Source organism: Dendropsophus ebraccatus, chromosome 5 (genome assembly GCF_027789765.1).
Source record: "Dendropsophus ebraccatus isolate aDenEbr1 chromosome 5, aDenEbr1.pat, whole genome shotgun sequence".
Taxonomy (NCBI): domain Eukaryota; kingdom Metazoa; phylum Chordata; class Amphibia; order Anura; family Hylidae; genus Dendropsophus; species Dendropsophus ebraccatus.
In genome coordinates, this window is record NC_091458.1 from 132,748,217 (window position 1) to 132,764,543 (window position 16,327).

Below are 16,327 nucleotides of genomic sequence, written 5' to 3' on the forward strand. Positions count from 1 at the left end.
TACTTTTTTTTCATAATTCTCATATTTTTCAGCCAAAGTAATCTTGTTCATTAAAATGAAGAATAATAATTTTCTGCTATTACCCTGCTCATGAATATGGTTTATTCCCAGGGATTTGGTGATAGAAAAGAATTTTCATCGTACAGTATAAGAAAGAAAAGTTTTGCCAATGGAAGCTGTTAGGTTAAATTATTTGATGTTTTTCTAGGAAGGGTGTTCCTATCAATGTGCTATCTGCCGTGCTTCCCAAATATTAGTCATTTGGGGATTTAGACTAGGTTTCCACATCGGGAACGTAGCGGGGGAAAGCAGCCATATTGTAAAATAGGTTGCCACTAATAACGATCACGATCATTATTAGCGGCCCTCTGTATTACAAGATGGCCTCCACTTATAATAAGAATACACACGGTCAAAATGACAGCCATTTTTATTGGACGGCTGTCATTTAATGTTATTTTGAAACAAGGACCCTTATCTGTATAGTAGTGGCTGTTTGCTGTTAAATAATGGCCTTCCAATAACAATGGCCATCATTTCGTGAACGTAGCTCCAGTGTGACTGCTAGATTAGTTCTTGCTTCTTGATGACAACCTTACTGAGATCTACACAATAAGAAATATTTAGTGTCATCCCCAATCATCTGTAACTTGTGGTGGAATCTGGTAGCAGCAACAAAAGGAGGTCTTACACAGTGTTCATTGAAATTGTATTTTGGTCAGTATTTTTCAACCAAAACCAGGAGTGGATTGAAAACACAGAAAGGCTCTGTTCTCACACTGTTGACATTTAGTGAATGATTGCCATTTAATGGCAAATAACGGCTGTTATTTCAAAACAACGGCTATTGTTTTAAAATAACAGCAATTTTTTTTTCATTAAATGGCGGCAATCCACTCATGTGTGAACATAGCCTTTTCTGTATTGTAAATCCACTCCTGGTTTTGGTTGAAAAATACTGACTAAAATACTAAGCAAAAATACTGCGTGGCACCATAGCCAGAGAGGGATACTCATTGTAATTGTTAAGACTAAAATCATCAAAAACAAAAAAAATGTTTTAAGCGTTATCAGATTTATTTAAGTATAGCTCACATCCATTGACTATATAATTACCCACTGTAACTAGTAACTATTATGCCTTGAACTTGTCATATGATTTTTTTTTATTTTTTTGCACCTTCATTTAGCTATAGTGCATTTTCATAGTACATTTATATCAAGGTGCCTTGATGATTACCACTGTTAGAGTTTACCACGACTTTAGAGTTTCAGACTAAGTCCAACTAAGAGTACTAGCTAAATGGAGTTCATATGTTCTCATGTTTACATGGGTTTCCTAAGGGTACCCTGGATTGTGACTCCCTACAGGGACCAACGTGAGTGATGGTAATTTCTGTACAGCACCATAAAATATATTGGCACTATATAAATAAACAGAATTATAATACTGCTTTTCTATTACGTACCCAGGGCCGTATTAACAGCTGCTGCTGCCCTAGGCACTAAACCTGAAGACGCCCCATCTTGGGGAGCGCCGGGTTTCCCATGATTTTTAACTGTTTAAAACATAAACAAATTTCCACATTGAATCAATGAGCAGTCTGCATATTGTCTGCAGGAATTCTCACCACAGAATTAGTAGATTGGTTGGTAATAGCTCCAGGCATCATATTTATCACAGCCATACCAGACCTGACCAATACCGCCATACTGTGACTGGATAACACTGCCATACTGTGACTGGATTACACCGCCATATCAGACTGGAACAATACCACCATACCCCTCCCCCCCTTGGCAAGTCTGAACGGGAGGTGGAGGATTTAAAAAATAAAAACAAAAAAAGTTGTTTCTTTCCCACTGCTCCCTGGTGCTGCCCCCCTGCAACGTGCTGCCCACAATATGTTTTCTCCTCTTACACGTATTCACTCCTTTGCTCCAGCCATTGACTTCTTCAGGATTCACGTGGTTGAGAATGGTGTTGCACCATCATTTCACATACTGATTGTGTGCAGTGACAAGGTCTAGCCAGTATATCACTTTATGTTTTTGCTGGATATGATCTATTAAAGGTCTGCAAAAAGTAGATCTACGATAGAACCTTCCATCAAGCCTTTACCTCAGCATTTACATTGTAGCAATAGGCTTACCATGTTGGAACCAAGGTTTAAATTGAATCCTGAAGGGAGCAGACAAACCTATTGTAGAAGCAGATAGAGAAAGGGGAGAATGAATAGGAATATACCAGCAGCATCCGAAATAGATTGAAGTTTGACAGTTGGAAGAAAACTATTTAGAAGGAGTTATGTCTTTTCCAAGACAAAAGGCAGATTCAAGAATTGCTTCTTAAATGAAGGCGGTAGGATTTAGAGAAGGTCTGAATGTAAGAAAGGAAGCAAAGAGCAGTGTGAAAGATGACTCAACAGCAAACAAGCTTTGGAGTTTCTTCACACTAGGAGGGGGGGAGGTGGGGGCAACCGATAGCCTCAGAAAGTGATGAAAGCACCATTAAAATGAAAGGGTCAAAGCAGTGGGAGCATGCATGGATGCATTAAAGACTCACAGCCAAATTGTTGGTCTTCAGCACTTTCATCAAAATAATGCCACATAGCAGAAGCGAGTGTTTTGGGGAACACTTGTTGGACCACTTGGTATGGCCTGTCTTCCTGCTGTAGCCAAACTGGTGCCTCCTGAACCATAATTTCAGAGTGAATGGTGGCAAACTGACTGGCCACGTTATTTGCCATCCATGTCTTCATTTGCTTGCACTGCTCTGCATTCAGTAGTGGTGCACTGCATGTCCCTGCTAAACGGGAGCAGTGGTCAGGGTCCAGGGATCCCGCATAGGCTGTGTTGTTGTTGTCCTTGTCCTCTTACATTAGTATTTCCCATGTTTTTTGGTAATAACAGATTACACTTCGTTTACAACAGCGTATACTCAGACACCACCACTAGACTGTCGCGCCATGGTACTGGTTAGACTGTTTTTCTCTTTTTTTTTTTCTAGTCCTGGATAGTTGTGGAATGTGCATATAACTGGCTTTTACTAGCTATATACCAGTATACTTTTCCGTACAATACCGGTATATTGTATGGAATTAGCTTTTTATCAGTCACACTGACAGACTACTAGTCCTTGAAAAGACTGTTGGGTGCTTTTGTAAGCTAATCGCCTACCTAACTAGGCAGTCTAAGTCCTACACTGACTCACTGTTTTTCAAGCATGCAGTATCCAAATGAGTACTTTCGAGTACCGCGATGCTCGAGCGAATAGTGAGAGTATGTTTTCTCATCTCTATTTAAAGGGAACCTGTCAGCCCGGCTGCCATGGCGGAGCCCGCCTGACCCTTCGATTGAGCCCGGCATACTTAACCCTCCCTGGAAGTCCAGTTTCTAGACCAGGCTCCACCGGGACAGCCGGGCTTACAGGTTCTCTTTAACAAGACAAAAGTGAATATTAGCACTAGAGATGAGCAAACCTGCCGGATTTCTGGTTCGTACGAACCAGAAATCTCGGCATCTAATTCCCGCTGTCTGCTTTCTCTGTGCAGCGGGTGGATACAGCCTAAGGAACGCATGGAAAACTCGGATACAGCCTATGTCATAGGCTGTATCCAAGTTTTCTAGGCATTCCTTAGGCTGTATCCACCCGCTGCCCAGAGCCGGCAGACAGCGGGAGTCAGATGCCGAGATTTCTGGTTCATACGAACCAGAAATCCGGCAGGTTCGCTCATTTCTAATTAGCACCTATATCTAATTATAAAATATACTATTGCTAACATATAGAAATGGCTACCATTCAGTGGGTGGTGAGGTGTGCTCCAGGGTGAACTTCAAGTTTGCTTTGTCTTTGTGAGAATTTTATATCAATTAATTACAGCCAGGTCAATATGAATAATCAAAAAATAGCTCTTCTTATCCTGCAGCAAGACCACAGAGAATTTTAATTGATCATTACAGTGCTAGGAGACAATATAGGTAGATAGTCTGGAGTATACCAGATGTGTCAAGAGTACGTACGGTAAGATATATTATAAGGTTGTTAGACATGAGGAACCCGTGCATAGAGATAGTGTTATATTGTAAGGGAAGAAAAAAAAATTGTTTATAGAAGGAAACCAAATGTCAGGAAGTTATTATTACTGGTCTCTAATTGGAATTTTGTCTTTTTTGACCTTAAAAGCCCATATGTTGCACATGTTGCAGTGTTAAGAGCTGAAACACATTGCATCCTGTAAGCTTTAAAACCCACATAGATAAAGTATTACACAGACACTTAGACAGTTAATGACTGCCTGGAAGAAATGATAAGTGGGGCATGAGGACGTGTACAGTATTATTATTTTATTTTAAAATATAATATATTTCTAAAGGCTATCTACAGATGTGCAACTATTTTATTATCCAATGCAGCTTATAAAAACATGAAGCACCTTTGCTGTTGTGTATTTTAGTTTTCTGTATTCCTGTGCAGTACTAAATGTCTCCATGGGTACAGACTACAAAACAAACCCTTTATAGTCTGCTCCTGCAATCATGCCTGACTTCCTTTCACCCACGCTCTCTTTTACTGATCTATAGATATTAGAAACATCCTATAATTTTTAGGCAGAGTATTTAATCTGCCTGCCATAAATTATGATAATAATCCCTGTTGTTTGAAGTTCCCTACCCCAACCCATGCCATAATGTAAATTGCACAGAGGGGAAAAAAAACATTTGTCAGGAATGTGCGGTGGGCCTGGTGTGAACTGGGCCTGTTTTTTACTTTTTGTCTGACATACCCGCTTGCCTTTCAGCCTCCTGGCAATGCAGGAGTTACACTGCTCACTGCTAGCCTTGATCGCTGCAGCTGAGCAGTGTTGTTTGATTGACACATGCCTCTGCCTGTCCGGAACCTTGAGGATCAGAGTGCCGGTCCAATGGGGATCCGGACCGGGCTCTTGATCCTCATAAATGAAAGCAGTGGCCAGTCTCTCATTGCTGGCTATTAAGGTTCATACCCTGATGCCAGCTCCCCCTGTCTACTCTTGCAATTACCGTTCCTAATTCCTCTGCTTGCTCGACTCGTTACCTGACCTCCCGCCTGACCTTTGACTATCCGTTTGATCCCTGATTTTGTACTGCGTTGTGCATTTGGTTTTGACTTGGCTTGTTGACTCTCCTTTGTTGTGTTTGTCTGTCTTGTTCTGTGTTACACTTTTACAGTATAGGGCACGTCTTTGTGGTTGTCCGCGGCTGCCTAGTGCCGATTGAGGCAAGTAGGTAGGGACAGTTGGTGGGTTCAGACTTAGGGCCCACTATCTCGTCTTGTCACTACCTCCCCATCTAGACAACATTATGGACAGATGTGTAATAAAAATGTGTAGGGTTTACAAAAAATTATGATCTCAGTTATTTATATATAGATACATGGCATAACCAATTTCCTAATTTTTAGAAGTCACTATATTAAATGAATCCATTATAGGCATTCTCAGCCCAGTAAAGAAGTAAGACAGGAAATTGTATTGGCACCAGAACCGAATCTCATTTAACAAATACAGTACCAGGACAAAGCTTGTTAAATAGAAACTGCATCAGAACCAAGCTTAATTCATAAATATGTTATCAGAGCTATATAAATACTGTATCAAGACTAACTACAATAAATACAAACATGGAACTAAAACTCAGTAAATATATACTGTATCAGATTCCAGCACGGTAGATAAATATGGAACCAGAAGTTTGTGCTGGCTGTAAACAATGTATCAGAACTAAGCTAAGTTAATAAAATATGGTACTACAATTCTGTCCAACAAATAAATATAGTGCTAGTGCTAAGCTCAGAAAAGCATTATGGCGCCAAAGCAAAATGTGTTACATGTACACTGTGGTAAAATTAGCTCAATACATAAATATGGTACTAAAATGACACATAGCACAAAAATATGAGCCCAGAACTAAAGTATGTAAAGAAAAAAGGTAACAGAACTAAACTCAGTACATATATAAGTGCCCAAACCAAGCTTAGTACTTATGTAAAATACTTTATAGATATTGCACCATGTGGCTGAACTCTGACCGTCTTCTATTGCCACACATTATCCTAAACATCAAAGTTGAAAGGTTAACTGATGGTGCAGGTTTCTATTAAATAAAAGTAATTTTAATACGTCGTTCTATGAAAGTATTATATATGTACACGTATTTGACAGTTGACATACGCACGATTACAGGGTGGTGTATTTGTGATTTCAGTATTTAAGTAAACTGTTTACAAGAGTTTTCCGATAAGACCCCTAAATAAATAAAACAGACCCCTAGATAAATTCAAAACCCAGCTCAGACCCCTAAATTAATCAGACACAAACCAAATCCCTAAAATGAATTAGATCCCAGGGAAGACCACTAAAACTAAAAGGGTACTCCGGCCATTTTAAGCTTTTGATACATTGCTACCCTGTTGGAGAACATAACAAACATGCTTTTTTTTTTTTTTTTTACCTTTCTGCGCACCTTTAATGTCCTCCTATGGCATTTCTGGGTTCGCCACTGAATAATCCTGCCTCCAATTCTGAGACTGACTGATCTCTGAAGTGAAAGCCCACTCAGCCCACTCAACAGGACAGCATGGCATCTAGTGATTGGCTGAGCAGGCTTCCACTGCTGATACAAATCCATCTCAGAAGTGGAGGTGGGATTATTTAGTGGAGGACCCGGAGATGTCGTAGGAGGACACCGGAGGAACACGGAAAGGTAAGAATAAGGATGTGTGTTATGTTCTCTGTCAGGGCAGCAACATATCAAGAGTTTAAATGGCTAAAGTACCCCTTTAAGATCCCAGAAAAGACCCCTAAAACTGGAAACCCCTAAAGGTAATCACATCTCAGCCCATATGACCAAGATTAATATCCTCTTAAAATCATTAAATCCCCAGGTAAGAACCCTACAGTAATTCAGACGCCAGACTAGGCACCTAAAATTAATCAGACCTCAGACGACACAAAAATAAAAATATTTACATATCACTCCCAAGAGCTCTTTGTTTCCAACTGTGCACAATGGCCCAGATTTATAAATACTGTTTTAGGCTCTGTTTTCACACAGTATTTTTGCTCAGTATTTTGCTTAGTTTTTTGCAACCAAAACCAGAAGGGGAGTGAAAACACAGAAGGTTATGTGTACACACTGTTAAAACCTAGTGGATGGCAGTCATTTAATGGCAAATATCGTTTTAAAATCACAGCAATTACTTTGTGGGAACATAGCCTAATAGTACACACAGACTAGACAGTCTTTAAACATCCCTGGGCTATGTTCTCACATTGTCCTTTTTGGACAGCTGTGGTGTCAAAATACTGCTGTATTTTGCAAGTTACAACTGTAATTTACATAATACAGCCGTATTATGGTGACAAAAAGACAATTGTCCTAAAAGACGTCCATATAATGGCCAAAAAAAGCCTCCCTTTCAGCTAAGCCACATATCTTATTTAGTAAGAGAAAAAAGTGTCTAAAACGATAAAATAGTGCCTTTTATATAGACTCAGGGTTTTTTGGGGGAAAAATGCACCAGAATTCTCATAAATTATGAAAATTTGCATACAAATAATGGTATTGTTTCCATAATTCTGCTATGTCTAACAAATATGGACATGAAAACATATGAGGCAGGGGGATATTTATGACCCCACAGCTTGACTTTTGCATTTTATTTTGATTCTGGCTGTAACACGTTCTAAAAATACACGTAATAGCAATTGCTTACAATTCAGATACAAGATACAACTCAGGCACTCACATAATAGTTACTTTGGGACACTGAAAAGGCACAAAAAAAGCATTTTAGTTTAAAAAAATTTTATACAGTGGTTTAGAATTGATTAAGAAATGTGCTGGTGACATGAGGTCAGTTATTATTGCCGAGCTCTGCATTTGTGTATTTTAACCGGCAGCAATGACATTTCTCGAAACCCTGAAGAAAATACATAAGAAAAGAAAGATAAAATGGCTGTAAACATCCACTGTAAGCTGGGTTCACACTACGTATATTTCAGTCAGTATTGTGGTCCTCATATTGCAACCAAAACCAGGAGTGGATTAAAAACACAGAAAGGCTCTGCTCACACAATGTTGAAATTGAGTGGATGGCCGCCATTTAATCGCAAATATTTGCTGTTATTTTAAAACAACGGCTGTTATATTGAAATAATGGCAGTTATTTACTGTTATATGGCGGCCATCCACTCAATTTCAACATTGTGTGAACAGATCCTTTCTGTGTTTTTAATCCACTCCTGGTTTTGGTTGCAATATGAGGACCACTATACTGACTGAAATATACGTAGTGTGAACCCAGCCATTATTATTATACACTGTAAAATATATTTGTGATAACTGATGTATAGGGCAGGACTATGGGGGGGTAATAAGACTGGCATCTCATATGCAGTCTGCGGTTTACACATGCATATCAAGCAAACGCGATTATCTTGTTAAACAGATGGCAGCTAATAATGATCGTTTATTAGTGGGCATCTATGTTATGAGATGGTGGCCTTGACCAATATGTTCCTGAAGTAGGAGCATTTCCTAACATTGCTTACACATACAGGTTTGCACAACATCCTCATTTCTAGGAGTAGGTCTTGCACACTTTACAAGTTGATTTTCTCTGCTCTTTTTGTTAACGGCCCCTCCAAGTGTTATGGTTTTAAATGTTTTTAATCGGTGTTGCAGTACTTATTGCTTATTAGATGTAAACAATAAACTATTTGTATTAAATATACAAAAAAAATGGGCTGGCACCACAAAGAATAACAAAAGGAGAGCTATTCTTCACAACCTGAACACATGATACAAAGCTACCAACAACAAGGCTGGGAAAATATACTGCACCTCCTAATAATAGAAAAAAATATCAAAATATTTATTAAATCACATATATGCAAGAGACAAACATTTAAAATCACTTAAAAACATAATACATTACTGTTTTCCGGTTCTGATCCAACACAAAAATACATAGCGTAGCGGCTCCACCAATAGTGAATGAACAACAAAATATGATCATAATACAAAATTCCAAATCATGAAATACCTAGTGCCCCACATCCAAAGAAAAAGGTTCTAAATATAAATAACAAAGCAATACAAAACCACCATGCAATGTGCCAAAGTAGCCAGCTGCCACTCGAGATACAGTCAGAGAAGAACACCCCACATGTTCCGTCACCAGGACTTTCTCAAGGGTGAGTGTTGCGCCCCTCTTAGCTAGTAATTATATTACAAAATAATTAGTAACGTAGAACAGATGTGTGACACTTGACATGATTACTCACACAGTGGAGAGTTCTCTAGATCATGCATCCCACGCTGGCGTGGCATCCTGGTCGCATGCTTGATCATGTGAGCACAATAGATTTCAGCCACTACAGGCAAACATTGTGATAAATTTGTGACACTCATGAAGGCCATGCCCCCTACATGTGCAGCTACCCCCTCCCCCGGCCCCTTGGCAAGCACAGTGCCGACCTGGCGAAAAATTGAAAATTTTTGCCAAGTCTTTCGCACTGGGCTGTTATTGGCCAAACAAATGTTCATAGGAATGATCAAAAATATGAAAGCTAGACATTGACAAGGAAAATTGACCCATCCATGTTACTGTTTTACCACTCTTGATAATTCTCCTCTGACTGAACCTCATGGTTAATCTGTGATCCTAAACATTTATCACTTTACCTGAATAAAAAGCCGATAAAAAGCCAATGCTTCCTATTAATACCTCCTTTGTAATTACATGTGCTGTAGACTGATTTAGCCTTTAATAATATAGTCATGAAGTTCTTCTGATCACAATTTTAGTTCAGCTAATTAAATCCTACATCTAACGAATGAATGTCACGCTGAGGTCATCACACCTCTCTTAATAGGACAATTTTTGACAATCCTCAAATTTGAGAAAGTAACGTTGACATTAGTGCAGTGAAAAAAAGGTCTCCACGATTCACCATCCCGTGATAAGTACTGTATAACCTGCTATAACTCTCTACTAATACATATACTATTTTTGTGCTTTTCTGCTGGTTAGGGAAGGCTTGGTAAACCAAAATGGATAGCTAGCTACAAATGGTGGCTGAAACCTTTAATTTTTGAATGGATCCAATCCTGTCATGTACCTTTGTTAACATCAAGAGTACCATAGGCAACTGCTATAGAGCCATTGGAGGTTAGCTGCACCCCGTATGGCAATGTATTATAAGAAACTATGCTGGAGTACTCTCTACACATTACATTAGTCGGTATAGTGTTGAGAACAACCAAGGATCATGTTGTGAAGATGGGGGTCATGTAAGCACCAGGTACTTCTGTCCCAGTTGCTTAGAGGTGTATTAGAGCTATCTACCACCAGCAATGAGTGCTGTTTTTATCTCTGCCACTCAGATTGGTTTACTTTTAACAAGAATGCTCTATCTGAGTATCATATTGGCAGTTCTGTGTTGAAAAAGACTTCAGAAGAGAAGGATTTAGGGGTAGTGATTTCTGACAGCCTAAAAACGAGTCACCAGTGCAACCAGGCGGTAGGAAAAGCAAATCGTATGCTGGGGTATATAGCTAGAGGTATAACCAGTAGGAAGAGGAAGATTGTGATCCTGCTGTATAGGGCTTTAGTGAGACCACATCTGGAATACTGTGTCCAGTTCTGGAGACCTCACCTAAAAAAGAATATTGATAAAATAGAACGGCTTCAAAAATGGTGGAGGGTGTCAGGCATAAAACATATCAGGAAATATTTAAGTATTTAAGTATGTTAAAGGACTGAATAAGGTTCAGGAGGGAAGTGTTTTTACTTAAAAAAAAAACGAACTCAAGAACAAGAGGACACAGTGAGAGGTTAGTTGACGGAAAGATCAGAAGCAACGCAGGAAAATATTACTTTATTGAAAGAGTAGTAGGTGCTTGGAACAAACTTCCAGCAGATGTTGGTAAATCTTGATCAATGGGTGATACGTCCAGTCTGTGCTAAAAGGGCTGTACTGTTTAGAAAATGTGTACATAGGTTTTTTACTCAAACAAAACAAAGATTTGCGGAAGTAGTATAACACCAATGTATTTCTACATTATCGGAAAGATTAATCGCAATGTGTGTTTTCCTTTTTGGGCCCTCACCTTTAAGAAAATTCTGCCAATTTACTTAGCTGTTTCCGTGTTCTGATAGGTGATCAAGTTGACATTTGAAGAGTTTGAGCTCGAAAGAGGGTATGACACACTGACAGTTGGAGATGGTGGGAAGGCGGAGGACCAAAAGACTGTACTCTATGTGTAAGTACAGTATATTCCAGGCGTTAATGGAGTTAGCCTTCAAATAATGTACTTTATCAAAAGATCACTATTATATTAACAAAGAGTGGTTAAACATCAGATTTTTTGATCTTGCTGTATTTGATGTTTCTTCCAACAGACTGACGGGTGCTAGCGTCCCTGATCTGATAGTGAGCTCCAACCACCAGATGTGGCTTCTCTTCAGGACTGACTCTTCAGGGAGTAACTTAGGTTTTAAAGCTTCTTATGAAGGTAAGCAAGACTCCTTATAAGTGCAATGTGTACACAGATGTTTCACCATATGTAGCATCCGCATCATTCAGCATCTAGAGAAAAGAATCGACATGCTTCTTAACACAAAGAACATTCATTCTGGTGCACAGTGGTCTTATTTTGTATCTATGCTCTGGCTTCTATTCTTAGCAGATCTACTATGTGTCTAATCCTTCATGTTCAACCCGATTGCTTGATGCAGATATGACTACTGCACGTATATATTGCTCTTCCATCAAAATATTTTAATAGAAAACTCCATACTATTTGTTACATTATAAATCGGTACTTCCTATAATAAGAAAGATCAATATACACCTTATTTTAAAGAGTAATTAAAAGCAGGATAAAAGATTCTAATTTGCTGTTAGGTTCCCATGGAGCAGAAAACATTGAGGCAAAGTAGTTTTCTTACCTGCATCCTAAGCATTTTACTGCTATCCTCCATTTTATTAGTATGAGGATAACTGGGGATAGTACCTACAGTCCTTGGTGCACCGATCGACCCACTCTCTTCCTCCTTATGATTATTGAGGCAGCGCTCTATAGGGATGTCACTCCGGCCTCTCATTACTGCAGAGTGCCAGATAGATATTCAGGAAGAGGGGCTTGAGGATCAGTGCACCAAATGTCGTAGTATAGCTCCCAGAGCATCAAATGTTGTAGTATAGCTCCCAGAGCACCAAATGTTGTAGTATAGCTCCCAGAGCATCAAATGTTGTAGTATAGCTCCCAGAGCACCAAATGTTGTAGTACAGCTCCCAGAGCACCAAATGTTGTAGTACAGCCCCCAGTGCACCAAATTCTGTAGTACAGCCCCCAGTGCACCAAATTCTGTAGTACAGCCCCCAGTGCACCAAATGCTGTAGTACAGCCCCCAGTGCACCAAATGCTGTAGTACAGTCCTCAGTCCACCAAACCGCCTAATTAACAGAGTATTGCAAGAAAACAGCCCATGGATGAAGATAGGAAAACTACCCTCTTCCCTCATTTCTTCTGTAATTTGCATAGACATTGTGGTGACAAAACCTTACCATGCAGTGAATTTGTGCTTTTTTTTTTTTTTTTTGCCATACAAATAATTATTTTCTTCCTTCATAATATATTATGTGTTAAAAAAAATGAAACCAGTAAAAGAATGAAAAGCTTGCCCCGCAAAAAATAAGTCCCAATACAACACTGTTAGTAGAAAAATTAAAAATGATATGGGTCTTTTTATTGGCAAAGAACACATACAGCAAAAATCAGCAGCTCTGTAGAGTTAGAATGGAGTGCAGGCCTCTGTACTCCATTCATACTAGTGCTGCTGAATGTTTTCAAAAGCTGTCCCTTAAAGAGTGAATGTTTGTTGGTTACACAGGTGCGGTGAGTGCCTCGACATTCTTGGGATGGGTTGGGGTCATGGCGGTTGGACCCCCAGTGATCAGTTTAATATCCCCTATCCCCTAGAATAGGCGGATAACAAGCCAAGATCGGAATACTCTGCTACGATCCTATATGTTGCACTTGTATTGAATAATGATATACAAATACTGATACAGAGTTTGATAACCGGATAATCAGGTTAAAGTGATGGAGTAACAGACTGGCTATAGATACTATTTTAACTGCATATGTGCTTTTGCCCATGGCAAAGAACCCACTATTTGACAGTAAATTATTTGTGTATTGAAGTGGTTTTCTGACTACACTCACAGATTAGTGGGAGTCCAAATGCCTTGATCCCTTAAGATTCTTAGAATGATGGGAAGGCTGCTATAAGTGATTTCTCCTACACTGTGAAGCTCCCAGCTACTAGGGGTTATCATTAGAGATTAGCGAACTGAGTGTTACAAACCGAGTATCACTACAAACTTTGCAAAAAGTTTGGTTTGGTACCAAAGCACAATTTTGTACATAATAAAAGCAAAAATGGGTATACTCACCTTGGGGTCCTCCTACAGGGCTCTGTTGTCCCCTGCTGAACGCAGCCGCCTCCAGTCTGCTCAGCCAATTACTGACTGGGACAGGATAGCACTGTGACCAGTGACTAGCTGAGTGTGCTGTCACTTCCGAGATGAGAGTGACAGCCTGCTCAGCCAATCACTGGCCACCGCAATGTCTCATCTCAGTCAGTAATCAGCTGAGCGGGCTGAAGGTGGCTGCGATCAGTGGGGGATGTAGCCAACAAACATTCACTCTCCATGGGGCAGCCAACGTTTCTGAGTTCAGTTTTCAAAACATTCGGCATCACCATAGAGTATGACTGGAGTACAGTGGCCTACAGTGGAGGTGCTGATTTTTGGCTTACAGTATGTATTCTTTGCCAAGACCCATATGACTGCCTGAATGAGACAGGACAGCACCATGGCCAGTGATTGGCTCAGCGGGCTAGCACTCTCCTCTCTTCAAGAAGTAGAGGTGGCTCTTATGAACCAAGAACACCGGGGGATCACAAACAGGTAAGTATTAATGAGCGAACTTGCTTAGCTGCACTAAAACAGCTAAACACCTGCTACCAGTTAGCTTTTTTTGTGGGGGTTCGTTTAACGCTTTGGATGAACCCAAACATTTCTTCAAAGTTCGGCAAAACCTTCCGAACTATATTTAAAAAATTCACTCATCTCTAGTTATCATAGAGCCCCTTTCACCTGCATAATGCTATGTTGCTGCCCTCTACTTAACGGAAAGCTGGTAGCACTATTGTGCAAGAGTAATGCTAGGAAAGCTCTTTGTTCTACAGAGTAGTTAAAATCCCCGAGGTTGTACCTCAACTGATCAGAATGTTTGGTGTATCCTAGGGATATGCCATGACACTGTAAGCTGTGTATAACTCTGAGTGTGGATTTATACGGTGTAAATCTTGAGTATAAAACCTTCAGTATTAATAGATATGAGATTGGAGATAAAGCACACATAACATGGCTACAGGCAGCATTGTAAAGATCCTCACATTCTCTTAAATTAAAAGGATCCCAGGACTCACAAACCACCATTACCCCCTTAGGGTAGTGGTGGCTTATACTTTTCCTTAAATCCATAAATCTAACTCTTTGACTGTCAAGAAAACAGCACATATATTGTCTGAATGTGTACTCTAGGCAGTCAACATACAATACAGCGTTAATGCATATCCCCAGTTGAGTTGTGCTTTACCAGTAAATATAAGCAGTTTCATTGTAGAAAAGCTGTTCTTTGACAAAAGAACCAACTAACACTCAACTTAAAGGGTCATTTGACAGCCACAGGAATTAGCAGAAAATTGTTTTCTTTTAATTGCTTATAATTGTAAGTATAATGTGACTGGTAAATTATAACAATGGCATTATATAGTGATACCTCTGTTCTCAATTACAAACCATTCTGGAAGGCTGATTGGGGACCGAGCAGTTATTTCCTGTAAGTAGTAAGGGAAATGTGTTTATCTGGTTCCAGCATCCACCAATACCAACTACTGTACTTGTACGTTTCAATGAAAAATGTAAAATTTAATCACTACATTACAGTACTATACATGTAATACAGAATAGTGTACACAGAGACCCTCACACCCCATTCCTTAGAGGGCAGGTGCATGGTGTCAGGAGGAGGAGGAGGTAATACAGTAGAGGGGAGGACTGGAGGGGAAGGCTCAGGCAGGTGTCAAACAACAGGGAACTAAAAGCAGCACAGCCATGCTGTGACGCCAACAGCACCAGCACCATGTCAGTGTGTCTTTGTGCGATCTGTGGGGAGTTGCAGACCAGTTTTACACATGACTTCAAGACTGGGTGCTCAAAAAGTGTTTGAGAACTGAGCTAGTATTTGACTTCTTTGAAGTATTTGAAGCGTATTTTCCATGAAAATTCTGTATGAGAACTAAATAGTTCAAGTTCACATCAGTTGTTTGTGTTGTTTGGCCAGACAAATATCATTGAGTCTATGGGACGGCTGGAACTTGAAGTAGAGGCCACCTGGCAGAATCCGCTTGATGTCTCCGTGCGTATTCTGCAGTTTGAACATACCTTTAAGATGCCCAGTGCTGATCAGTGAGCAGAGAGTGAAACAATATGAGAAAACTTACAAGATATTACAATTAGTTAAGGAAAAAGGGTCATAAGGGGTACTCTGGAGTATTGGAATGTCACTGTTATCTCCAATTGTCATGCAGTGCTGCTTAGAGAATGTGGATGATGCCTGAGAACTGCCTTGAAAACAGGGATGCAACCTGAGGCTGTATCCATGTATTCCAGGCAGTCATCAGGCTGCATCCTTTTTCTCCAGGTAGCGGGATCAAATCCTGATAGTTCAGGTTTGTGCGGATCCGAACTTTCGTCAAGTTCGCTCTTCTATAAAAACGACGATAGAACTACAACCAAATGGCTTTCTATTTATTGCCTATATAAAATAATATTTGAAGAACATATATTTCAGGAGTCTGTACTACTAAGGGGGTGACATCTTCATGGAAGGTGCGTCTGACAAAGATGGACAGGGCTCGTAAAGTATCCGCAATGCTTACAGTAAAAATAACACTAGCTCCTGTAAAAGGAAAGATAAACTAGAGTCTGAAGTAGCGGGTAGGAAATATTATGTGTATCCGTCAGTTACTTTATCAGGCTCGGGAAATTCGCCATTGCCCTGGGATAATATCTCAATTTGGGATCCCTTATTCTAATCAGGATTAATTCTGCTCTACCCATTGCTGCTTTTGATTCCTCTTAAATGTGAACGGCAGCCCTAATGAATTCCACCGCGGTGACTGTCGGAGCGCCTCACGTTTATT

At 39.8% G+C, this 16,327-nt stretch overlaps 1 protein-coding gene across 1 annotated transcript in view; it reads left to right on the top strand.

Annotated features, from left to right (window-relative positions):
• The window catches only part of CSMD2 (CUB and Sushi multiple domains 2), a 325,249-nt gene that overhangs the window by 86,083 nt on the left and 222,839 nt on the right, over positions 1–16,327 (top strand). The window contains exons 7-8 of the mRNA XM_069972975.1: positions 11,207–11,310; positions 11,450–11,562. Coding sequence (XP_069829076.1) covers positions 11,207–11,310; positions 11,450–11,562 — 217 coding nt within the window. The remainder of the gene's footprint in view (positions 1–11,206; positions 11,311–11,449; positions 11,563–16,327) is intronic.